Source organism: Tenrec ecaudatus, chromosome 1 (genome assembly GCF_050624435.1).
Source record: "Tenrec ecaudatus isolate mTenEca1 chromosome 1, mTenEca1.hap1, whole genome shotgun sequence".
Classification (NCBI taxonomy): Eukaryota; Metazoa; Chordata; class Mammalia; order Afrosoricida; family Tenrecidae; genus Tenrec; species Tenrec ecaudatus.
Window position 1 is genome coordinate 127,693,029 of NC_134530.1, and position 24,836 is coordinate 127,717,864.

At 43.3% G+C, this 24,836-nt stretch overlaps 1 protein-coding gene across 4 annotated transcripts in view; it reads left to right on the forward strand.

Annotated features, from left to right (window-relative positions):
• Window positions 1-20,584, forward strand: part of TLCD4 (TLC domain containing 4) — a 67,795-nt gene extending 47,211 nt beyond the window's left edge. For all 4 annotated transcript variants that reach the window (XM_075558638.1, XM_075558630.1, XM_075558647.1 and 1 more), the window contains exons 6-7: window positions 836-909; window positions 20,154-20,584. In XM_075558638.1, the coding sequence (XP_075414753.1) occupies window positions 836-909; window positions 20,154-20,472 (393 nt within the window). In that variant the 3' untranslated portion in view covers window positions 20,473-20,584. The remainder of the gene's footprint in view (window positions 1-835; window positions 910-20,153) is intronic.
• The last annotated feature ends 4,252 nt before the right edge of the window (window positions 20,585-24,836 follow it).

Consider the following 24,836-nt stretch of genomic DNA (forward strand, 5'->3'; position numbering starts at 1 on the left):
CCCCTTATTGTTTTCCTATTATTAAGCTGATGAAGTGCACTAGGTGATACGGAGCCCCGTTTTCATAGCGGTGTATGTGTTGGGCTGGTAACTCTGTGTTGGTCAGCACGCTGAACCTTTCAGCAGTCCCATGGGAGAAAGATGACGTGCTCTGCTTCCATGAAAACTTCGAGCCTCAGAAGCCCTGGATGTACAGGGTTGCTATGGGTCGGAATCCACCTCATGGCAGTAGGGTTTGGGTACCAGGTGTAATGCTTCTAAACTCAGACAGGTCCCAAAGGTGGGTGTTTTACGTTTTAGGAACATCTAATTACCATACATTTTTTCATGTCAAATATAGTAGATTTGAATGTGTTGCTTTGTTAAACATGCGTTGACTCCTAGGCCTATATGTCGGTATTTAGGGCGTCATTAAATACACTGTGGAGATTTGACTAGTGGACATAAAGATTATCTTCTCTTAGGTGTCTCATTGCCATAGAATCCCTCCTGAAATCCACCATCGTTTTTTTCTACAGTAGCTCGCGAATGCTTTTACTAATGGTCATTCACATGCTTTCGTTCACCTTGAGACCACTGTTTGGAGCCTGTTGGTTTAAGTGCATATTGTGTGCAGTGTGCTATTTTTGAGAAATACTGTAGAACTCCAAGGATTTGCGTAAATCCTCAAAAAGAAGATCCAGAATCCTTTGGGCCGTACAAGGCAGAAAACCCCTCAGTTCCTTTCCATGTTAGGAGTGTCCTTTCGCCCTGAGACACACTGAGAATCTCGGCAGCCTTGGAGTTCCGGGTAGGAATGCCATCTCTGACATCGTGCATTCTGTTTCTTCTACAGACCTACGGAAGCCTGGGGTGTATTGGGAACGTCCGCCTCCTGGCAGAGCTCTCCAGCCCGTTTGTGAACCAGCGGTAGGTGACTGCTGTTCATTATTTATTGATTTTTAAAATCATTTTATTGGGGGCTCATACAATTCCTATCATAATCCATACATACATCCTTTGTGTCAAGCACATTTGTTGCCATCATCATTCTCAAGACATTTGCTTTCTACTTGAGCCCTTGAGATCAGCTCCTCATTTTTCCTCCTCCTTCCCCACTCCCCGCTCCCTCATGAATCCTTGATAATTTATGAATTATTATTTTGTCATGTCTTACTGTACGTCTGCCTTCACCCACTTTTCTGTTGTCTATCCCCCAGGGAGGAGGCTATATGTAGATCCTTGTAATCGGTTTCCCCATTAAGTTCATTATTTTAAAGCGGTATAATTGGGGGAAAATCTTTTTATTTGGGGAAAAGTCTTTTTTCGTGGCCTTAAGAGCTGTGCAATAAAAAGTAAACACACACAATACACATTACTACACAGTTGTACAAAGGAGCAAACACGAGGCATGGCAAGTGTGGGGCAGCTTTTCCGCAGTGTGGCAGCGCCTTCCTGCCCTTCCCGGCCATTTGCACAATCCCACGTCGTCAGCTGCCGCATGAACTGTATCCCCTGAATCTTGTGATTCAGTGAGGTTTTTCAAAGGACTTTTAACCAACTTCCATTCATTTGGGGACCATTCACATGTCTACATCCAATTTCCTCCTAACCCAAGTTTGCGATACCAGCATACTCCTGTTGCCTCACCTTTTAAAGACAGGCTCTTGATTTTAAATCTATAGACAAACTGCAACAGAGTTCCATGTGCTTCTTTCTGAGTTCTCCTAATGAACACTGGTGCCGCAGTGGCTAAAGCACTCATTAAAAACTTCAATCTGGGCGAAAGGTGCGGCAGCCTGCGCACAGAAGAGTGACGCGCTCGGGAACCCTATGTGGAAGCTCTACTTTGTTGGCTCTGTAGGATGACAACATCAGATTGAGAAACTATCATTGCATAACTGCCAAATCACGTCATTAAACAACTGCCAAACCACTGAGCATCCTGGCCCAGCCACGTTGACACAGAATCCTATCCATTAAGAGCCAGCCTCCCTCTCACCTCAGCGTTTGTTACCTCCAGATGTTCTTCCCCGATGCCCTGAATAGTTACTTAGTAGGGTTTTTTTGACTCTTGTTGTCACAGCAAAATGTTGGAGGGGATTTTCAATAAGACGTAGGAGGGTCAATTTTCCCCACAAACTTTTTGATGCCTCGTGTATTTTTAACATCTTACACGATGACGGTGGAGTTGTCCAAACTAACCAGCATGAATACATTACTTTTCACAAAGTCCCAGACTTGACTGACCCCCATCCCTTTTTCACTAGCTTCCTTCCTCTTTGGGTCCCCGTTTCTAATCCAGGTGCCACATTCCGTTTAGTTGGTGTCATTCCAGTCTCCCCTTGGTCGTGACGTTTTCTTAGTCTTCCCTATTTCCCCTGCCCTTGTCAACATTTAGGGGTACTGGCCACACACCCTGTAGAATATCCCCTAATTTTCTGTTATTTTTTGGGAGGGCGGCGGGCGGCTGATCTCGATGGAGGTTTGGGGTTCTTTGGAAAGAATAGCAGAGAGGATTAAGTGCTTTCTTGCCCTATCCTCTCCAGGGGACAAAGCCCCCACGAGGCTTCACTGCTGTTCACCCATATCCCTTAGTTACGGCTGTTTCCAGGGCCCCCTTTCCATTTCACATTGGAGAGCAAGTCCTGGAGTCTGGCCTTCTTCCAAGGGAGTAGATGAAACTCTGCCTCAGGGAGGGGGGAAGCTGCTGGGTTTTTGACAATGGGTTTATTGTTAATCTTTATTGCCCTGATCTTGTTTTAATCACATCTGCTGCTTTTCCCTCCTTTCTCATGGGCTGTTTAACTGTAACCATTTCTTCTCTTCCTATCTACTGATGTGGGCGGTGACCCTACTCCCGGCCTTCAGCATCTCCCTGGTTTGGTCACTGCAGGACCTTTGACTGCCTTTCCGAACTCCAGATTGGCTTCCTGCTGTCTGTGTTCGTCTCGATGCTGTCAGAATGGCGTTCCTCTTGCTCTACCGTCAACGTGTTATTGTTGTTTACAAGCGCACGGACTAGATTCTGCTTAGACCAAGACTGTTGAAGTTTTCTGTGATGTGCTCCCCCCTCCTCACCCCCCACCCCGTGTCCTGTTTTACTTAGAGTGGGGTTTGTCATCTTACCGTCCCGTGCACCATGGCTTGCTCTTACTTTCCTTCGGGATTCGTAGCCTCCATTTCCCTCTGTCTTGAAAAATGTACTTGTCCTGCTGATTTCAGCTCAAAGCCCCAAGCCAAGGTGTCTTCGTGAGTGCTGCTGTGGCGGCCATGCTCTCTGTAGGGGAATGAAACAACAGAACTTGTCTTCTCACAAGGTCAGAGGCTGAGTCTAAAATCAGGGGCTGAGCGGGCTCCGTCCCTTCAGTCCGAGTGTCCCTGGACCTTCCTTGGTTCTTGGTGCTCCTCGAATGGCATTTGCTTTCCCCATGGCCTCACATACTCTGTTATAACGGGGAGATGATTAGATATAGGACACACCTTACACTGATGTGACCCCATTAACATAACAAAGACAATTCATAAATGAGATCATACCAGGATTAGAATCCAACGTGTATTTCGTGGGGGACACGATCCATTTCCTAACACTAGGGAAGGGCTTAGGGGAGCCCTGGTGGCATGGTGGATAGAGATTGGGTTGCTAATCTCGAGGTGAATAGTTCAAACCCACCAGTTGCTCTGCTGGATAAAAATGAAGCTTTCTACTTCTTTAAAGATTGAAAAGTCTCAGAAACCTACAGGGGCAGTTCTACCTGGTCCTACAGGTCACTGAGTGTCATAGTCGACTCAGTGGCAGTGAGAGGCGCGTTTACAGAGGGACCCTTGCGTGCTTTACTGCAAGGAGAACATGGAGGACTTGGGCGTGTCAGTGATTCTTACGTGAGTTACCCTGCTGAGCATTACTAATGTTTTAAAAGACACGGGGAACCATGAAGCCCAGCAGAGACTCAGCATCACCCTCATGGCTCCTTCTGAAACCACGGTGGATTACCTAGGCGTTCAGTTCACATCTCTGACATAAAAGGAGGGTTTGGGGTTGTAAAACATCTCCATTTCAGTTATATACTGTGTAGACTTGAGTTTAAGCTGACCCGAATATCAGCTGGGCACCTAGTTTTACCACAAAAACTGCATTAAAAACGTGCTGGAAAACTCTGGTCAGACACGAGCACATACAGTAGTTCTGCTTCGTACATTCCAGGTTTGTTTAACTTAAGCAATCCTGGGTGTGTCTAGTGGGAGCACGCCATCGATGAGGACCGTCCTGCTCTCAATAACTGTAGCCTGTATGTCGGAAGGTCCGTCATGAGTATACCTGCCAGGAGATTAGCCTGAATCACTTGTCTGTGGAGGCAGGGTGGGGCTCATCCTACTTTAAAGAGGAGAGATGGATTGCAGATCTGCTGCATAGCCCTCCCCTTCCCGAGGACTTAGAGAGATGTATGTAGTTGCTAACATTGAAATCTTCAGGAAGATAGTTCCTAGTGCTTGAGACCACCTCTAAAAGCATTCAAAAAGAACTCTTCCTCCAAGACTCTGACTAAGAACATGAAAGTGTAAGAAGGGACATCTTTGATCCAAATCCCCAACACTCCCACCTAACCATGGTGTGAGAGTGGAAGAGGCTTAGCCGCCCCCTGTCCTCCCCTCCCCCTCCCCCCACAGTCTGTTTTCCTATCTCTAAAACGAAGATGACAGCCACTGGCCTCCCGGGTTGTTGTGCAGATAAAATGAGATGATAAATGTAAAGCGCCTCTCATTCAGTGTAAATTCAGTGAGTGCTACGCCTAACATCTGTTCAGTATCCATAAGTCTCACTCGCTGCCATGGGGTCAGTGCTGACTCAGAGCAGCGCCACTGTGGGTTCCCCAGACTGTAACTGTTTACAGGAGTCGAGAGCCCAGTCTTTCGCTCAGAGCTCCTGGCAGTTTCAAACTGCCAACCATGCGGGTCACAGCCCAATATGTAACTACTACACCCCCCGGGCTCCGTATTCAGTATTGACTCACAGCTAGCAAACACTGAAAGCACACAGTGTATCTTTGCTTTCTCTACTTTATCATATCTTGTTTGCTCTTCAAATCCGTACAATGAGGCTTCTGTCTTGGCTGTTTTGTTGAAACTGTTTGTTACAGGGACCGAGAATGTCCCGGGTGAACTCCGCGGACCTCTCTGGTGCCCGTCTTAGGACTGGAAGCTACCGAGCACACCTTTGTTCTAAGGCTGCATTCCCTTTGCTTGTCGGGTCTTGGCCTGGTCACCTCCCGCTTCCATCTGCTGCCATCCCCTCTCAGTCTTCACCGCGAGAGGCAGTTTGTCACAGGGGCCCTCTTCCAGGGCACAGTTTCTCTTGGGGTTTGTTCTTGCCTGCTCAAGGGTTCAAGCTACTACCTATCTGTGGATGTTGGTGTAATGAACTGTGCACAAGATTTGGAATCAAATCAACACACGTTAGAATTCACCTTTGCTATTTCATTTTTTTAAAAAACCAATTTATTAGGGGCTCATTCAACTCTTATCACAGTTCATACATATACATACATCAATTGTATAAAGCACATCTGTGCATTCTTTGCCCTAATCATTTTTTTCTCCTCTTTTCTTTTTTTACATTTTATTAGGGGCTCATACAACTCTTATCACAATCCATACATATACATACATCAATTGTATAAAGCACATCCATACATTCCCTGCCCCAATCATTCTCAAAGCATTTGCTCTCCACTTAAGCCCTTTGCATCAGGTCCTCTTTTTTTTCCCCTCCCCTCTCCCCCCTCCCTCATGTGCCCTTGGTAATTTATACATCGTTATTTTGTCATATCTTGCCCTATCCAGAGTCTCCCTTCCCCCCCTTCTCTGCTGTCCCTCTCCCAGGAAAGAGGTCATGTGTGGATCCTTGTAATCAGTTCCCCCTTTCCAACCCACTCACCCTCCACTCTCGCAGCATCGCCCCTCACACCCTTGGTCCTGAAGCTATCATCCACCCTGGATTCCCTGTGTCTCCAGCCCTCATATGTACCAGTGTACAGCCTCTGCCCTATCCAGCCCTGCAAGGTATAATTCGGATCATGGTAGTTGTAGGGGAGGAAGCATCCAGGATCTGGGGGAAAGCTGTGCTCTTCATTGGTACTACCTCGCACACTAATTAACCCATCTCCTCTCCTAAACGCCTCTATGAGGGGATCTTCATTGCCAACACTTGGGCCTTGGGTCTCCACTCTGCACTTCCCCCTTCATTCAATATGGTATATATATATATATATACACACACACACACACACACATATTCTTTTCTTTTTTTTTTGCATGATACCTTATACCTGATCCCTTGGGCACCTCGTGATCGCACTGGCCGGTGTGCTTCTTCCATGTGGGCTTTTTTGCTTCTGAGGTAGATGACCGCCTGTTCACCTTCAAGCCTTTAAGACCCCAGACACTATCTCTTTTGATAGCCGGGCACTATCAGCTTTCTTCACCACATTTGCTTATGCACCCATTTGTCTTCAGCGATCCTATCATGGAGGTGTGCAGTCAATGATATGATTTTTTGTTCTTTGATGCCTGGTAACTGATCCCTTCGGGACCACTCGATCACACAGGCTGGTGTGTTCTTCCATGTGGACTTTGTTGCTTCTGAGCTAGATGGCCGCTTGTTTATCTTCAAGCCTTTAAGACCCCAGTCACTATCTCTTTTGATAGCCAGGCAACATCAGCTTTCTTCACCACATTTACTTGTTCACTCACTTTGGCTCCAGCAGTTGTGTCAGGAGAGTGAGCATCATAGAGTTCCAATTTAATAAAAGAAAGTATTCATGCATTGAGGGAGTGTTTGAGTAGAGGCCCAAGGTCCTTCCGCCACCTTAATACTTGACCTATGAATATAGACACATAGATCTATTTCCCCATCCTCCTATATATATTTGCATGTACATGTCTTTGTCTAGACCTCCATAAATGCCCTTTGACTCCTAGCTCTTTCCTCCATCTCCCTTGACTTTCCTCCTGCCCTACTACCATGCTTCGTCGCCACCTGGGCTAGAGTATACCTCTTCTCTAAGCAACCTTACCCTTGATCATTTCCCACCAGGCCTGCCACTCCCCCCTCTCTACCATTTGGGGTCCCGTGTTTTTCCCTTGTCCCTGTGTTTGTTAACACCACTTCCTTACCCCCCCCCAAGTCCCCCCGGAACTGTCGGTCCCGTTGTTTTTCCTCCAGACAGTTCATCCAGCCTGTCCTATTCAGACAGACCTGTGGAGACACTAACATGCACGAAAACAAGACAGAGGAAAACAAAGCAACAGTATACAACCAGACAACAAAACAACAAAAACAAACCACTGACAAAGAACAGAACAAAACAGTTCACAAGAGAAAAGCTTGTAGTCAGTTCAGGGATCGTTTGCTGGCCCTTAGGAGTATTTTCCAGTCCAGTCTGTTGGGGCACCACGCCCTGGCCCCAAAGTCCACTTTCAGCATTCCCTGGGGACCTTGCCACTCCATTCCCTTGCTGTTCCGCTGCACTCCCCCAGTGCTTTGCCTCGGTGTGGTGGCATCAGGTCAGGTGCAATTCCCACACTGTCTCCGGTCCAGTCCCCTGTATCGCCCTTAGTCACTGAGGGGCATCATTTCTCATAGTGGGGCCAGCCATGTTGTTCTCTCTGTGGACTGGCTGCTCTACTCAGGAACATCATCCTCATGGCCTGGTGGACCAGGCTGTGCTCCACTCTCTCCTTGCCTTTGGTATTTCTTATGACTCTGGGCAAGACACCCAATGGTCCTGTACCACAGTTACTTTCTTTCTTTAAAAAAAATTGTAAAAGCATATTCATGTTGGTATTTGCCACTCAGTTGGTTCTGACTCGTCACGACCTACAGTACAAAGTAGACCGGCCCCCCAGGTTTCCAAGACTGTAATCATGATGAAACCAACCTCACATCTATCTCTCACACCGCAGCTGGTGAGTCGGAACCTCTGACCTTTTGGTTAACAGCCAAGCACGAAAGTGCTGCATCATCTCCCTCTTTGCATTACGCAGGAGAACTAGGAAGCTTTCTACCCACGGGAAGAATTACGGTCTCAGAAATCCACAGGCACGTCTACCCTTTCCTACAGGGCCGCTGTGAGTTGGAACGCACTAGACAGTCACGAATTGTCTTGTCTCAGGTGGCACATAAAATTTGACATTCTGAAGTAGGATGCCAAGGAGCTGCCATGGCACTGTGGTTAAGTGCTTGGCTGCGCACAGAAGGCTTGGCTTTTCACACCTGTTAGTTCTTCAAGGAGAGAAAGAGGACGCACCCCTCTGTTTCTGTGACCCCTGGCAGCCCTCGGCAGGCTTGAGCAGTTGCCTTCTGTCCTAGGGTTTCCATGGGTCGGAATGGACAGGATGACAGCAGGTGTGGCCTTTGGTTTTTACAATAAAATACAGCCTGCTTCCCTCTGAATCCCCTTTTGTATTGTCTTGGTCAGTGTGTGACTCACTCATCCACTCGCTCACCCCAGCTTGACCTGTGCCTCACCTTGACTGTTCCTGCCTCCCCTGTAGTGCCTCCGTTACTCCCTAGCCATCTCTGCTGTCAGTGCCCTGGTCTTACAGCTCTAGCCTCTCCCCGGTGCTATCCAGCAGCGAAGCTATACATGTTGAAACCGAATCAGATGCGCAGTCCAGGGCCCCAGTCTCACTCACAGGCTGGCAGGGGCTCCACAGCCCAGATGGCCATGGCGTGGAGGAGGACATCTGCAGCACAGCTTCTTCGTAGCAGAATGCAGTGTTGGACAGCGCCGCTGGAGACCAGGGCTTGGCAAACCCTGTTCCGCAGTGATCTATTAAAATACAAAAGTGAACATGCAGCTCCCCCGGGTACAACCGTTCCCGTGGCTCCTGCTGCTTGCAGGGCGAGCTCTGAGCTCTTCAGTGTGACCCAGACAGAAGCCCACGCCAACCTCGCTTACTTCCTCCAAGGCTTCGTTCTCCCGCAAATGCTTTTCTCACCCCAGCTGCCCGGATCCTCGCCCAGCCTCCTGTCTCCTTACTCATCGTCATGCCAGCCCACTAAGCCCCAGCACACCCCAGGCTGGGTGAGGCATCTCTCCTTTGTGCTTCTAAAATAGTGAGTTTATGTCTATGGGGGTGGCATGTTTATATCATCGTGCTGCATACATTTATTGCAATATTCTCTTTGTTGCCTCTTTCCTGTATGTACATGTTATTTAAAAATTTTTTGTCAAGCACATTTGTACATTTGTTGCCATCATTATTCTCAAAACATTTGCTTTCTACTTGACCCCTTGGTATCAGCCTCGCAATTTCCCCCCTTCCCTCCCCCCTCTTATGAACCATTGATAATTTATAAATTTTTATTATTTTGTCATGTCTTACACTGTCCTTCATCTCCCTTCACCCACTTTTCTGTTGTTTGTCCCCCAGGGAGGGGTTATATGTAGATCCTTGTAATTGGTTCCCCCTTTCTACCCCACCTTCCCTCCACCCTCCCGGTATCTCCATGGTATTATGTCAGGGGACGTACTGCCTTCAACTTTGTGTGGTCTAGTATCTATATAGTGCTGCCTCATACTTTTTTTTTGCCATCATAAATCTTTCTTGTGCGTAACCGCTGATTGGTTCAAACCACTGAGCCACTGTGCTTAACCACTGAGCCACCAAGGTTTGTGCCTAGCACACAGTGCCATCAAATTGCTTTTTGGATGAACTACTCCCAAGAGACAATCAATTAAACTTTAGCTAAGTCCGTTTATTGAAGATGACTCTGATCAGATTTTGAAGCAAGAGAAAGGTAATTTTGACATCAAGCCCCCATCTGTTTTTGTTTGACATTAACAATCAGAGATAGTGTAACACACTCCTTTATTTTATAGTAAAACGGGACACCGTACGTTTCTCTGAAAGCTCTGGCCCTTTGTAACACAGGGAAATGGGAGGCGAAGAGGGTTGCAGTTTGACTCGGATAAATGGAATTGCACGAGCCGCGAGAGACTTACAAAATTGAGCGCAGTTACCTACGCCCTCTTTAAACTTCCCAGAGTTTAATTGTATTCCTTTTAGTTTGTGGCAAAAGCTTTTTCATGCTGTCTTCATCTTCGAGCTGGTCTGGTTTAGGCAGGCACACGGGGTGCGCACGAAGTATCTAACTGATGTCAGCCACCGGCACGTTAGTTCGTTCAGTTCCGGGCTGATGAGAACCTTTGGAGCACTTAATGGTGATAATCTCTTTCTGCCCAAGTGCCCGAAACTCTAAGAGAGGCATGTTTTTTAACTGGTGTTAAATAGAATACCATATACTGATGTGACACCAATATTCCTTAATGTGTTTTTATTATTATCCTTGGTACTTCAGGGTCCCGGTCTCTGCCTTCAGGGACCTTCACGTACATCGTCAAACCTATTTTCAGAGAAAACAAGACTTCACAGCATTGAACAATAAGCTAGTAACACAACACACGTGACAAAGGAACCCCCCACACCACATTCCCCAAATTAAACTGCTAGTAATATAAAACAGCTTCTTTAACTTTAGGGTTTCATAAATTATTGAGTATATCAATTAACTTTCTGTACCTGCGGGTTATAGTGCTTAGTAGTTACTGTGTTTGAAATGAAAATGGAGCTATCTAAAATATTTATGTATTAATTTAATAGTAACACTATTGAAAACTAACATCATTTTTGAGTGAAAAAAATAAACTACATTTTAAAATATTTTTTCTTAGTGCGAGCAGTAACATTTATATGTTTTGAAATTTCTTTTTTTATGTTTTGAAATTTCTTTGATGTCTGGCTTCATAGAATTCAGTTGCTCCTCCAGTCAGCTTGTTTGTTCTCATTTTTAAAAGTTTACTTCTCTCTTCAATCTGTTGTGATAGGTTGTTTTTGTTCATGTGTGTGAAGAACATCTGGCCCCACTGATATAATGGAGGAGTCTTTTAGTTGCTCTTCCAAATAATTATGTGCTTTCTTTTTTGATACCACAGCCACACTCACCAAATGAGTCATTGATTATAACATAGGAGTCCCTGGGTGGCAAAGAAAGTTAAGTGTGGGCCTACAACTGGAAAGGTTGGCAGTTCAAATCCACAAAGGAGTGGTGCAGAAGAAAGGCCTGGCAATGTGCCTTAGAAAAGACCCTGTGCAGTAGAGTCCATCCTACAGCATGTATGGACATTGGCATTACAATATGAATCTGCAGCCATTTTAGTGGAAATTTTGGACTCTGATATCTTAAAATTCATTGCATGCCAACTGGATTTTTGTATCATCGTATACATGCCATTTGGGAAATATTTTTTCATTAGGTAGAGCTTTTAAATGCTTGATGTATTTGCTATTATATATACATATGTATGTATATATATGTATATATATATATTCCCTACATTAGTTAATAACACTCCTGATCTGTGATCTGCATGGAAATGGCTCTGAGCATTGGGAAGTTGCAAAGTCCATAGTGGCTTTCCAAAGCCAAATTTTCCAAAATTCAAATTTTCTTTCTTTTTTTAAAAACATTTTATTAGGGACTCATACAACTCTTATCACAATCCATACATACATCAATAGTATGGAGAGAAAATACTTTGAAATGCTGAGGGCTTTGAAAATGATGAGGGCAAAGAATGTACAGATGTGCGTTATACAAAATTCAAATTTTCAATTGAAAGTTCACTTTGTAAAAAAAAATTTCCAGCAAGTATTCTCAGCTATATTCCTTGAAGTGACAAACCCAGTTTTTTTTTTCCTTTTGGAGGAAATATCTGTCATATACCTAAGTCTAAATAACTAATGTTTATCTGCCAGATGTTCTTTGAAGTAAAAATGATATTCCACAGAAAAGTCGGTAGTTCAGCTCACAGTGCAACCAGTCTTATAAAAGGGGCGTTCTCTTGCGAGGGTGAGAGAATCACCGTCATCAGCTGCCCGAGGCCGATTTCTGTGTGGCAGAAGTCGATATGCCTCTATCTTCCAGCCTTCCTTACCACGTCTGTCACCAACACCCCCACTGCACTCTCTCCTTTTCATCTGAGCTCTAGATTTCATTGAAATGGTCACACAGACATCATAAACCATGCTCATAATTGTAGGAGCTTATTAGGGAAATTGACAGTTTACAGTTAGGCATAAAAATGTTCAGGATTCAGCTCTTTGGTCAGGGCAGCCTCTTCTGAGCTATGCCCGCAGGCACGCCTTTCTCCAGTTCTTAGCTTCTCGGTCCCACAGCCCCCGGCCTCTGAGTAGCGCTCAGGCAATGTTGCAGAGCTCAGTGCTGCCAATAAATGCCCAAGGGGCACGTTACTGCTCCAACAAGCTCATCCCAAAGACACGTGGGTCTAGCTTCCCAATTAAGTGCCCGGTGGCACCCCACTCCACAAGTTACCCTCTTCGCAAAGGCCCCCAGCTTCACTCTTCTGTGGACCAGAGCCAAGAAGAGCTCCGCCTGGAACTCCGCCTGGAACTCAGCTCTGGTTCTGCTGTTGCTGCTCTGGTGTTTATGTCTCTGGATCAAGGAGGTTCAGTGTCCAAAGCATATGCTGAATTACTGACTCCTTTTTAAATGGTAGTGAGAGCCACTCCGACTGCTTCTGAAATGGCTCATTTTAAAAGAACTAGGTTTTTTTTTTTTGAAATGGCTCATTTTAAGCAAACACTGACCAACCTTCTTGTTAGACTTCCACGTTTTTATAATCACACTGAACCCTGGGAACAACCACTGTCAACCTTTTCATTTTCCCCCTAGCTTTACTTTCTATGCCATGTCCATTTAGTGTTTTCCTTCCTTCAAAATCTCTATTTTGTGATTTCAATTCTTTCAATTTCCAAAGCCTAGTCTGGACCCTTATATATTTTCATTTGTTCATGCTATTTTCTACCTTACCAACCCAACCTTTTCCCTAGCTACAATCTATCATACGCATGCCAAAATTTTAGAATTACTCGATGCTATTTTCAAAATGTCTTTCCCACTAGAATACATACTCACTGAGGTCTGGGTCAAGTTTCGACAGTTCACCCTGGTATTTAAAGTTCTCTGTGTTTATACACCCTCTCCCTAAAGCATACTCCTTGATACCGCAAGAGTGCCCACAGCATGCTCATTCCTCTCATCCAAACACTATGTTTTATCCATATAGGTAAGGTCTCCCTTCTGTACCCATTTCTTCCCAAATCCTGGGTGGTTTCAAGAATATGTGACACCCATATGAGACCCATCCATATGTAATGAGACCCATCCATCAGTAATCATCTCTCCTCTTCCCTGCAGAATAGAACAAAGAGTTTACGACAGCAGGTTTCAATCGATAGTCCAAGGGTCCATGTGATCTCTCTGGGGGCGTTGAAACAATTTAGGACCGTGAAACCATACTGGGTCTTGTTCACTGTGTCCCTGGCTTGACATTGGTACTGCTGTGTCAAAACACCGGTGGATGAAACGGCTGGGTCTTAACACAAATCTAGGAGATGGCACCCAACAATATTAGTGGTCATTATTGTCTCTGACTTGCATATTCTTGCAGTTAAAAAGAACCAAAAGGAAAAACTTAAAAATACATTTGATGAAGCACTAAGAGTTCTCATATTATTAAATCTTGACCGTTTGAGCACATATTTCTTAAATATGCCGTATGATAAAATAAGAATTGCATAAAGTAATCATACTGCTAAACACGGCGATTACCCTTGAGAAAACCACTTGCCTGATGGAAAGGCTGGAAGGGGGCTGGCTGACCAGCTTTCACGGCAACTGAGCAGAAGGGCGACAAATGAATCCTCCATGTACAAAAGGACAGTGGTCACAAGCGTCAGGGTGGGAAAGGGGACGGGAAGGTAGGTCCAGTGGCGTAGTTCACAAGTAGAAAGGGCCCCGGGCACCAAGATAATGTTGGGATGGATGGTCACCTTTCTAAAACTAAGGTCTGGGACCTTTCCAAGGTCAATGTTTAGTAAGTAGATGTGTTGATGCGTCTGAGAAGATTGCATGTGCAGCAGACATGTAAGCAGGGTCGGCGAACGGCCCACTCCCTGTGGAGACAAACAGTCCAGCTTACTGGACTTCTTCCATGGCTGTCAACAAAGATCTGGCTCGTTAGGAACAGCGTCCCTTCAGAAAATTCCCTTCCACACCCTGCCTCGTGGGCTCCGCCGCTTCCCCAAGACTCTCAGCCTTCTGGCTGTCAACACCACGCTCCCCACACTCACCCAACCAGCCCGGGGCTGGGCTTGCTTCTTTGTCTTATCCCCTTTTCTGATGGTTTCTTTCTCTACCCGCAAGTAGTCCTCTTTCCAAATGTGAATCAGACTAAACGATTCCTTATCATTTCAGAATATTTTTAGTGGCTACCACACTTCTGCTGAATCCCTTCCCAGAAATTTAATGCAGAGGTTCCGTTTCCTTTGGGAGACCAGAGAGAGGAAGGCACTTCACACGAGCACAGGCTGACTGTTCCCTGGGTGACAAGAGAGGACAGCAAACACACTTTGCAATCTTTTCTCTCAGTTGTTGGGAGGTGGGGCTTCCAAAACTTCGTGGGAAAATTCCATTATCTTTTACTCTCGTGGGGGACTTTTGAAAGCCCCTCCTCCCTTCATCATATCTTAGCCTTTCCTCGTGGGAATGAAAGAGTGCACTCATTACACAAGGAAAGGTCGTTCCAACAGCCAGTAATCCTCCCGACACGGGACAAGCAGGTATGGAGGACAATTATGTAAAGATTATCTCACCAGAACTACCGTATAGGTTCTTTGCAAACACTAGTTTATAGACCAGGTCACTGCTCAGATGGGAAAATTGGTAGGAGTTAAAAAACAATACGATTCCATATAAAACCAAAAGATGTATCCTCTACGTCAGAACTGACTCGATGGCAGTGACAGAGGTTTTGTTTTTTGGTTTTTGGGTTGGCAGTACATAGAAGGCATGTGAAATAGATTAGGGAAATAAGCTGAGGTTCAGACTTCTTAGCACAAGACTTATGCCCTATAACTTAGATATCAAATATTAGTGGGTTGTAACAACTATTTATTGAGCTCTTAATCTGAGGGAGTTCTAACATCACAGAATGTGGCAGGCACTGCTGTTATTCTCGTTTTACAGAGGTAAAGCTGAGACAGAGGTTAATAGCAGAAAGTATTAAGATCACCCAGCTAATAAATGCCAGAACTAGACTTTGAACTCCGGCGGTCTACCTGCAGAGCGGAATACCCATTCAGCCATTCTACTGTAAGGACCACCGGGCGGAGGGAAGATTGGAGACGGGTAGGGTGGGTGGGTAGAGGGCATGTCCTGGGGACCCGAGGTGGGGGGGGGGCAGTCTAAAGTGAACTTGAGTTCAGGGAAGAAAAGAGTGAGGCAAAGGGCAGGTGCCCGCTACTGGAGGCATTTGAGAGTTTGGCTGTCGAGAGAAGAGGTTTGCGGTGGAATTGCATTAAGAGAACTATTATAACTTGAGAAGAAGTGGCTATTTGAAGCTTACATCTCTGAGTAATACAGGCTGGAGACGAGGGCAGGTTTTCAGAGTAGGGAAGGCAGAAGGTTAGGAGATACCGATTAGACTAAATGATGCGGCCTCAATGCTTCAGTGCTTTTAAAATCCCTATTTGGGATATTATCTTATTTATTTGACTCTTGCTGGTTGAAATGTTTGGCCCCTAAGCTAAAGGTCAGAGGTTTGAACCCACCAGCAGCATCTTGGAAGAAAGACACAGCAGTCAGCTTCTGGAAGGAGATACAGACTTGAAACTCCCTGGAGCAGTTCCACTCTGTCCTACAATCGCTGTAAATCAGAGTCAACTCCGAAGGCAATTGGTGTGAGCTTGGTTTGGACTAGATAATCTGTTCTCTCTTATTTACCCCGCATAATCTCTCCTTCCTGTTTCTATTCTTTTTCTATAGCTTTATAAATTACTACGTAAATCTTATTCTGTAAATAATACCTGTTTGATATTTTAGGCTCTTGAAAGAAAATGTTTTAAGTTTTTAAAAGTTAATTTTCTGTTTCTGAATTTAAACCATTTCTAGCCCAGTAATGACTACTTCACCACCAAAGTGGGATAGTAAGACACTTGGGACTATTAGTTTTACTACCTATATCGTATAATCCCTAAAGAAATGAAGTAAAATCAGTCAAGGAAAAAAAGAATTGTGCAATTGTTTCCTGACTTAAAGAAAAATAGCCTTTTATTTTAGAACAGTTTTAGATTTACAAGGGAATCGAAAAGATGGTGCAAGAGGGTTACCATATGCCCCATACCCAGTTTTTGCTATTGTTCACATCTTACATCAGGCTGCCAAGTTTGTCACAATCAGCAAAATTTGGTCCGTAATTATGATCCAAAGCCAACTGGGCTCTGATTTCCTTCATTGATCCAGAGTGTTAGGCCAGGTAGCGTGGAGAACCAAATTTAGTGGCATATATATATGTATATATATATATATATATATATATATATATATATATATATATATATATATATATATATATATATATATATATATATATATATATATATATATATATATATATATAAGCTTTATATCAAAGAGTAATTATATATTAAGACAATATCCCAGCCCAGTCCAGATCAAGTCCATAAGTCCAATACTAGTCCATAAGTCAGATTCTAGTCCATAATCCCTCTTCAAAATCACACAGCTACATGCAATAATGCAGAATGCAGGAAGATCACTGGCCGGCAGGTGCAGAGTCTGTGGATCCCAGGCGATGAGAGCATCTCCGCCCTGGCATAGGCCTCCACGTGGCTCGTCCTGCTCTCTGAGTGTGGCTCTTCAACAGGAAGGTGAAACAGAGAGAGAGGCTCTCGCAGGGCTCAGCAAGTCTGTGTGGCTTGTCCACAGGAAGAAAAAGGCAGAGAGAAAGTGTATGATCTGCCTCAGGGAAAAAGAAAGGAAGTTCCCAGGATCCTCATGAAAAGGCCACACCTACCAGGAGTCATCATCAGGCTGTGACCTGATTTGACAGGCTAGACTCCACCCCCACACCTATCAAGTTGACATGAAATTATGTAACTACCACACACGGTGCCGTCGTGTTTCCTGTCCCAGTCAGGACATCACATTCCATCATGCTGGCATGTCTTTGTAGGCATATCTTATTTGTGACAGCTTCTCAGGCGTTTTCTTGTGTTTGATAACTTTGGCGGTAATCAGGAGTACTGGGCAGGCACCTTTTAGACTGTCCCTCAATTTGGATTTGTCTGATGTTTTTTTCCATGTTAGAGTGGGGTTTGGGAGGCAGATCCAGAGGGTAAAGTGCCTTCTGATCATGAGGTATCAAGATTTCATGTGATCAGCATGGCTTATCACTGTTGATGTTAACCTTGCTCCCCCGGCTCTGGGGTATCTTCTTGAGGTTTCTCCACTTTAAGTCCCCCCCACCCCCCCCCTTGTTTTCTGTCCTGTGCTGTTTGGAAAGCCGTCACTGCATAACCCACATTTCAGAGGAGTCATGCTCTAGCTTCTGAAGCATGCAGTATTAACAAGCTACGTGGGATTCCTTTGCATGGCAAGTTTGCCTCTCTTCTCCCACTTAAAGGCAAAAGAAACCGCCCAAGAACGCTATGCTGTAGTTGGTCAAATTTCTTATGGTGGTAGTGGTAGTTCCCAGCTCACTGCTCCCAGACATATTTTTACTCAGAACACCCCCTACAAAGGAGGATAGAGCTGCCTCGGTGGGCAACTCTTTCTGGAAGTAGGAAGCTGCTGGTAATTTTGAACTGCTGACCTTGGGTTAGCTGTGACAGAGCTAGTTAGGACAGCAGGTTCGGTCAGACCTTGGAAATACAGGTTAGAATCTTTGTCACAGCTTGCATTCATCCTGCATCCACTCTGGCATCTCCCAACCTCCTAATTGATTTTTTAAAAACTGTGGAAGGTTTACTCTTTGGGGGTGTGAAGTTGCGTGGGTTTTGACAAATGCGTAGTGTTTGTATCCAGCACTGCAGTCGTGCACAGAACAGTTTCCTGCTCCTAACTATTGCCAGTCATCACCTGTTTCATCTCTCTGCCGTCCACTTGCAAACCCTGGACGCACGGGTCTCTGTTTTGTCTGTCTCTGTGTAGTTCTGTATTTCTCCAGAATTCCATATAAATAGAATCAGGCAAGTAGGTAGCATTTTCAGACTGGCGTCTTAAATTTAGCAATGTGCATTTAGGATTCATCCATGTCTTTTCACGGCTTGATGATCGACTTTTAATTGTGGAGCAATCCATTGTATGGATGTACCGTAGTTTCTTTATCCATTCACTTATTGAAAGGCATCTTGATTGCTTCTAGTTTTTGGCTGTTCCGAATTAAGCTTCTATCAACATTTGCATGAAGTGTTTCTGTTGGTGTGCTTTCAGTAGTTGATTGCTAGATTGTATAATTTGCATATGTTTAAATTTATAACGGCCAAACTCTTCCAAATTGACTGTGCCATGTTGCATTTCTGATGGTAATGAATGAGCTTTCACGTCCTGGTTAAAAGCCAAACTCGACCCCCTGCCAGCGAGTGGCTTCTGAACATCTTTCCATATGCTTGCTTATTTTCTACCCACAGGTCATCTCTCGTGAGGTATTTGTTGAGATCTTTTGCTCATTTTAATTGGATTATTTTTATTCTTATTTAGAGTCGTAAGCATTCTCTATATATTACAGATTCAAGTCTTTATCAGGTGTGTGTTTTGTAAATATTCAGTCCAATCTGTGTTTGTCTTGTCATTCTCTTACCCATGTCTGTCACGGAGCAGGTTCTAACTTAATCAGATTTTTCTTCGGCAGATGTTGGCTTTGTTGTGTCTAAAACATCACCACCAAATGCAAGACCATGTAAATTTTCTTGCATTTCATATTTAGGTCTGTTTTCCATTGTGAGTTTCTCTCTCTCTCTCTCTCTCTCTGCTGTGTGTGTGTGTGTGTGTGTGTGTGTGTGTGTAAAGTGTGAGGTCACTACCTGCTTTTTTTCTTTTTACCTATGGACATCCAATAACCCCAGTAGTGTTTATTAGATTGGTCTTTATCCGTTGAATTGCCTTTACTCCTTTGTTAACAATTGAGCATAATTTGTGTGGGTTTATTTCTAGCTTCTTTAGTCTGTTCCACTGATGTATTTGTCTCTTTTTCCTCTGATGCCACACTATTTTTCTTCAATAATTTCATTGGGGGCTCATACAACTCTTATCACAATCCATACATCCATCCATTGTGTCAAGCACATTGGTACATTCGTTGCCCTCATCATTCTCAAAACATTTGCTCTCCACTTAAGCCCTTGGCATCCCCCCTCCCTGAGCTGCAGCTTCAATGCTGTCCTCTGAAATAAACTCTTCTCGGGGGACAGGCAGGTATCCACGTAGATGGGATTGGTGCCAGCCCATCAGCCACATGATCTTTTTAAAAGTAGCTTTATGTATTAAGTCTCAAAAGTAGGTAGAATTTTTTTTCTTTTCTAATACTTTGTTGGCTCTTCTAGGTTTTTTAAATCTCTCAATATAGATTTTAGAATTCGTTTTTTCTATATGTGAGAAAAATTTTGCTGGGATTTGGCGTGGGTTTACATTGATTCTATAGATCTAGTTGAGTAGAATTAACATTTTAGCAACATTAACTGTTAAACCAACATTTTAACAACATAGTATTGGTCTATATATTTAGAACTTTCTTGGTTTTTCATTAGTATGCCTAGTTTTCTATATGTCAATTTGACACATTGTATTAAATTTATATTTGAGTATATTATTTTGGTGCTATAATAAATTACATATAAATAAACTATAACTGTATACATATTTTCAGCTCCAAGCAGTTGGCTATTTTTTATTAATCTTGTATAGATCGTGTTGCCTTGTCGTGCTTGCTGTTAGTTTCAGGATATTGTTCTTATTGATTAGCTTCTTCTGTTCTCTGACAATGTAGTGGTTTCAGTTTCTTTCTCAATCTACACACCTTTTTTTCTGGCCTTATTGGCATAGCTAGGACTTCGTTTCAGTACAGTGCGGAGCAGAATGAGTGAGGTAGACCAACCTCGCCATGTTTCTGATCTTGGGGGCGTACTCCCTGAATATTAAAAACCCCAAATAACTGATCCTCAGAGATGTTAAAAAGAATAAAACAAACCACGATGTTTCTTTTTGTGCTCCCCCGCCCCCCCTCCAGGTGGTTCTTCGAAGTTCTGCAGTACCCGAAGTTTTCCAGAGCTAACGTCATCAATGGAGTGCTCATGACACTGGTGTTTTTCATCGTCAGGATTGCTGTGATCCCGCCTTTCTACTTCTTCATATATTCTGTGTGCGCGACAGAACCGTACAGCCGGCTTGGGCCGCTAATACAGTATTCCTGGATCTCTTCCTGTGCTGTCTTAGATGTAATGAATGTCTTGTGGATGATCAAAATCACGAAGGGATGCATCAAAGTCATCTCCTCCATCCGACAAGAACAGGCCAAGAATCCTCTTCAAAATGGCAAAACTGACTAAAAGTGGGAGATAGAGAAGCAAACTTCATTCCAACCTGGCATTTATAGCTGCTGATAGGATGAAATCTTGGCATGTTCCCGTGTTTCTTTATTAATTATAAGTGTTATCCAGAGTTTCCGTGTGAATCGTTTTTTAACTCTAGAAAGTAAAACTAAAATTCGGTTTTTCTTCAGGATTTCCTTTCTGCTTTTTCTTCTGCATTCTAAGGTTTAATTGAAAATTTACAAATATATTGGTGAATCTTTTCAGAAACCTTTAAATCTGCATTGGTATTTTTCTCTATGCTAATTAAGTACACTTGGTTTTACATCATTAATTCTGTTGAAAGAATGGAAAACCGCTTTTAAACCTATAAATATTTCTCAACATTTTTTTTTTGCACTATACTCCTTTCCATGACTGTCAAGACCTATATAAAGCTTGCGTTCTACATTGTCGAAATGTTGTTTTCTTAGACTCTTAGCAGTGGAGGAGCCCGCGGGGCATAGGATGTTTTGAATGGGACAGAGAGCCGGGAGGTTGGTGGGTTCCCCTCCATGGAGAAAGCTGAGACCGTCTCCTCCCGTGAAGGAGCAGGTCTGCTCTCTTAGGGGGCTGCTGTAAGTCTGAATAGTCCAGACGGCAGTCATTTCTCTTGGTTGCTTCTCAGAAGTGATGTAATTTTCATTTCATGTATATAATCTATTAATGATGAAGTGTTTTACTTATTTGGGGCATGTTTAATTTGCATAGTCAGATTTGTTAGTTGTGGAAAACACTTGCCGCCCCCCTCCCCCCAGACATCCATTTCTTCTTTCTGTTTTAGGCATTGTGTCAAGTTACTGCCTTTTAATTTTACAGTAAGGCTTAAGACGGAGTTTATAAATCTCCTTCCGAAGTGAATGAGTTCGCAAATGCATGCTGATAATATCACTCTTTAGACCAACAGGAGCATCATACAGGAAAGAGCTTTAACACTGCTGTTCCTATCTACCTCCCTGGCACTGTTTTCTATGAACAATAAATTCCAGTCAATCTCGGTTCTTGCAGATTCCATATTTGTGAATTCCCCTACTTGCTAAAATTTATTTATAACCCCCAAATCAGACTTCCTGGATCGAGCAAGCAGTTAGTATATTTAGTGGCTATCTGAAATGTTGGAGATTGCAGCCCCCTCAAAGGTGCCTCTAAAGAAAGGCCACCTGTCTGTGACTATAAACGGCTGGTGACTCTTTGGTTTTGTCTTCTTTTGGTGTTGTTCGTTCATCTGTGTGCTTGCTGTTGCTTTAGTTTGTTCAGCTCAGTAGAATCATACATTTAGCTATTACTGCCTTTATTTATTTTTCTCTAATATTTGACTGCAATTATTGTTCTTGCCTGGGGAAAAATAATTAATTCGACAGTGGCGAATACTTGAACTTAACTGAACCCGAACCAAAAGACCTAATCCATTCAGTTTTTACCTTTAGAAGAATTTTCAACTTTCTCACATTGTTTGTATTATGGTCAGGAAGCTGGCTGAATATAACCAAGACCTTTGATTTGATTTCATGTCCCAAGACAGACAGAGCTTAGAAAAATTAAGTTTTAGGACACTTAAAGAAAATACTGGAAATCTCAGTCAATAACTAAATGATACAATGTGATTGTCTTATATAGGGACACTGCTCTTTGAAAGACTTAAAATAATGTGAAATATAGTCTTCTGTTTTTGAGTTAACTAGTATGATAGCGATAATTTGCTACTAAATTTAGTGCCTTCCACATCGGGCACTTCAATGTGTATTGGTTGGTTAAAGGGGTAGGAAAGTAAGCGATTTTATCTTGTTCTTGCTGTTTTGCAGGAAAAAATGGCTTTTTAAAAGGAAACCATTTATATTATAAGACTATTTTGGAAATTCATTCCTTTAGAAAGAAATAAATCTTGAAATAAATATTTTTGACTCCTGGTATTTCTGTAATTCTGACTACATCTCTCTGAAGCTCTTCCTCAAAATGAGAACGTGAAGCGACACAATTCTTGCATGCACACACCGCACTTCCAGTGTTCATGGTGGTCGTGTCCTGCTTAACGCTTCATTTTGCACTTTCATGGATAGTTCTTTCATTGGAATAGCTGCTCACTTTAGAATATCAGCCATTTGAGTTAATATTTGTTATTCCCTTTGCAAGAAATTTTATGCTGCCTGCATAAATTAACACTCAAATTTAATATCCAGATCCAACTTCCGAAAGTCAGTCTACCTACTCCCTCTGAGCAGACATGCAAAGGAGATTTTACAAACTGCAGCGCTATTGGAAGTTAGATCTTTATAGACACTACTACCCTGCTGCGACTGTCTCCCTGTTTGAGGTGTCAATAGTTAATGAGAGACCACATTCATTATAAATGCTGAACTTTCCACTTACTGATTGTCAGACTTGTGCTAGACATTTTAATATTTTGATTGCATGGATTCATTTAAAAGGTTGTATTTGGGCATTCTAATACTCACCAACTTGGTTAAAATTTTTACAGGAAATAAAAAAGAAATTGGCATACATTTTTAAGCAACTATTTTTGTACAGAAAGATTAGTGACAACCTTTCTATTTGTTGAACTAGTCTAGAAAATAAAAATTCATAGGAAACTTTAACAAATGTATGAAAACCAGTTAAGAAGTATACAAGGTAATAGATTCTGCACTAATATTTTATTCAGGAGAATTTAAAATTTATGAGTTTGAGTTTAAAACTTTGCAATCTTGGGCTTACCATATTTTTAATGAGGACCGTTTACATTGGTTTAAAACTCAAATGAGTTATGAACAAGGGCAAAAGAAAGAAACTCCTGCTTAAATTATGCTTTAATACCTGGTAGTAAGTTGAGATTGAATATTTATTATAATTGCTTAATTTTGTTATTTCATGAACTAGCTCTATGAGGAATAATAAATAGGTATGTGTTCTCATCCCTAAAGATCACTTTGGTATGCGGTTGGATATTAGTATGACTGAAAAAGGTTTTAAAGATCTAGCTTTAGGGAAACACGGTAACAACAAACAACCTCCTAGTTTAGGATCATGGGTTGATGAATTCTGATAGTCCTTGTGAATCAATCAAATTTTTGCTGAAGTATCAGGTTTTAAATTGTGTTCTTTCTCTGAGGTGGGTTGGATGTTTGGAGAATAGTTCACCACAGAGAGCCTGGTTCTGGGTTCTCAACATTGGGGGGAGCCCAAAGGGGGTGTTTTGTGTAAGAGGAATGTCTATTATCCTTAATTTTTAATAGAACTAGACATGTTCCCCCAAATTCTATATTAAACACACATTTGAACAAATTTCAGATTCTGGATTGCCATTAACTCCAAAGACATAAATATGTGTTTGTATTTGAATGCTTGAAGGAGCATAAATTTGATAAAATGGAAAAGTCCAAGCAATTGTTGCTATCACTGATGATAATCCATGGCAGACTAGGTATGCGCGCACTTTCCGAATTCCATAAGAAGCAAACGCCTGGAGTCTCATCAGCAGAGTGGCCCGACACGTGAGGCCCTCCTATGCGGAGAGACCCTGGGGACACACCACCGACTCTGCACAGGGGCTTGGTGACAAGTGTGCTGGTGCCAAAACCGGGGAGACGTCTGGAAGCTCCACAGAAGCCCCTGCACTTGGAGGCTGCACCTCAGCTTTCTCCCTTAAGTTCCACGATGCCCTGCCCCAGATCCAGGGAGCTTTCTCACCGAAGCTTTTCAGCCTTTCCATCTCTTCCTCGTGACACCTGAGGACTTCCTTAACGCACTTTCCCTCGCACCTTTTTATGTCGTCTTTTGAGACCCCAGACAGGACAACTTGTGACACATTTAGAAGTTTATTTTGTTCTTTCATCGGAAAAAAAACAACAGTGCAGTCAGTTTAAGTCGAGATCAAACACACATAATTACTAGGAGGCTGAGTAAGTCAGCGTTTAGTCATTAATACTGTTTATGATATGAAGCAAAGCTAATAATTTGGTGGCTTTATGGACAAAACATCTGTTACACACACACACACACACACACACACACCAAGTGGCTTTGCAGTGAGTGCTTTACAGCACGTTTCAGCTGGGCATTGTTTCAGGCATGTAAATGATCTTGGTGTTCTTCCAGGAGGAACCGAGGGCACTCTGTTGTGTGAGGAGGCGCTGCCCTGTGGCGCGTTGTTTGAGGCCTGCTCTGTAGTGGAGGAAACCTGGTGGTTAGTTCCGGTGAGCCGATCCGACTCACAACAGCGCCATCGAGTGGAACTTCCCCTTAGGACTGTCCAGGTGATCCTCCCTATGCGAGCAGATGGTTAGGTCTTTCTCCCACAGAGCCATCGGGTGGCTCTGAACCACCAACCTGTTAGTTTTAGCAGCCAA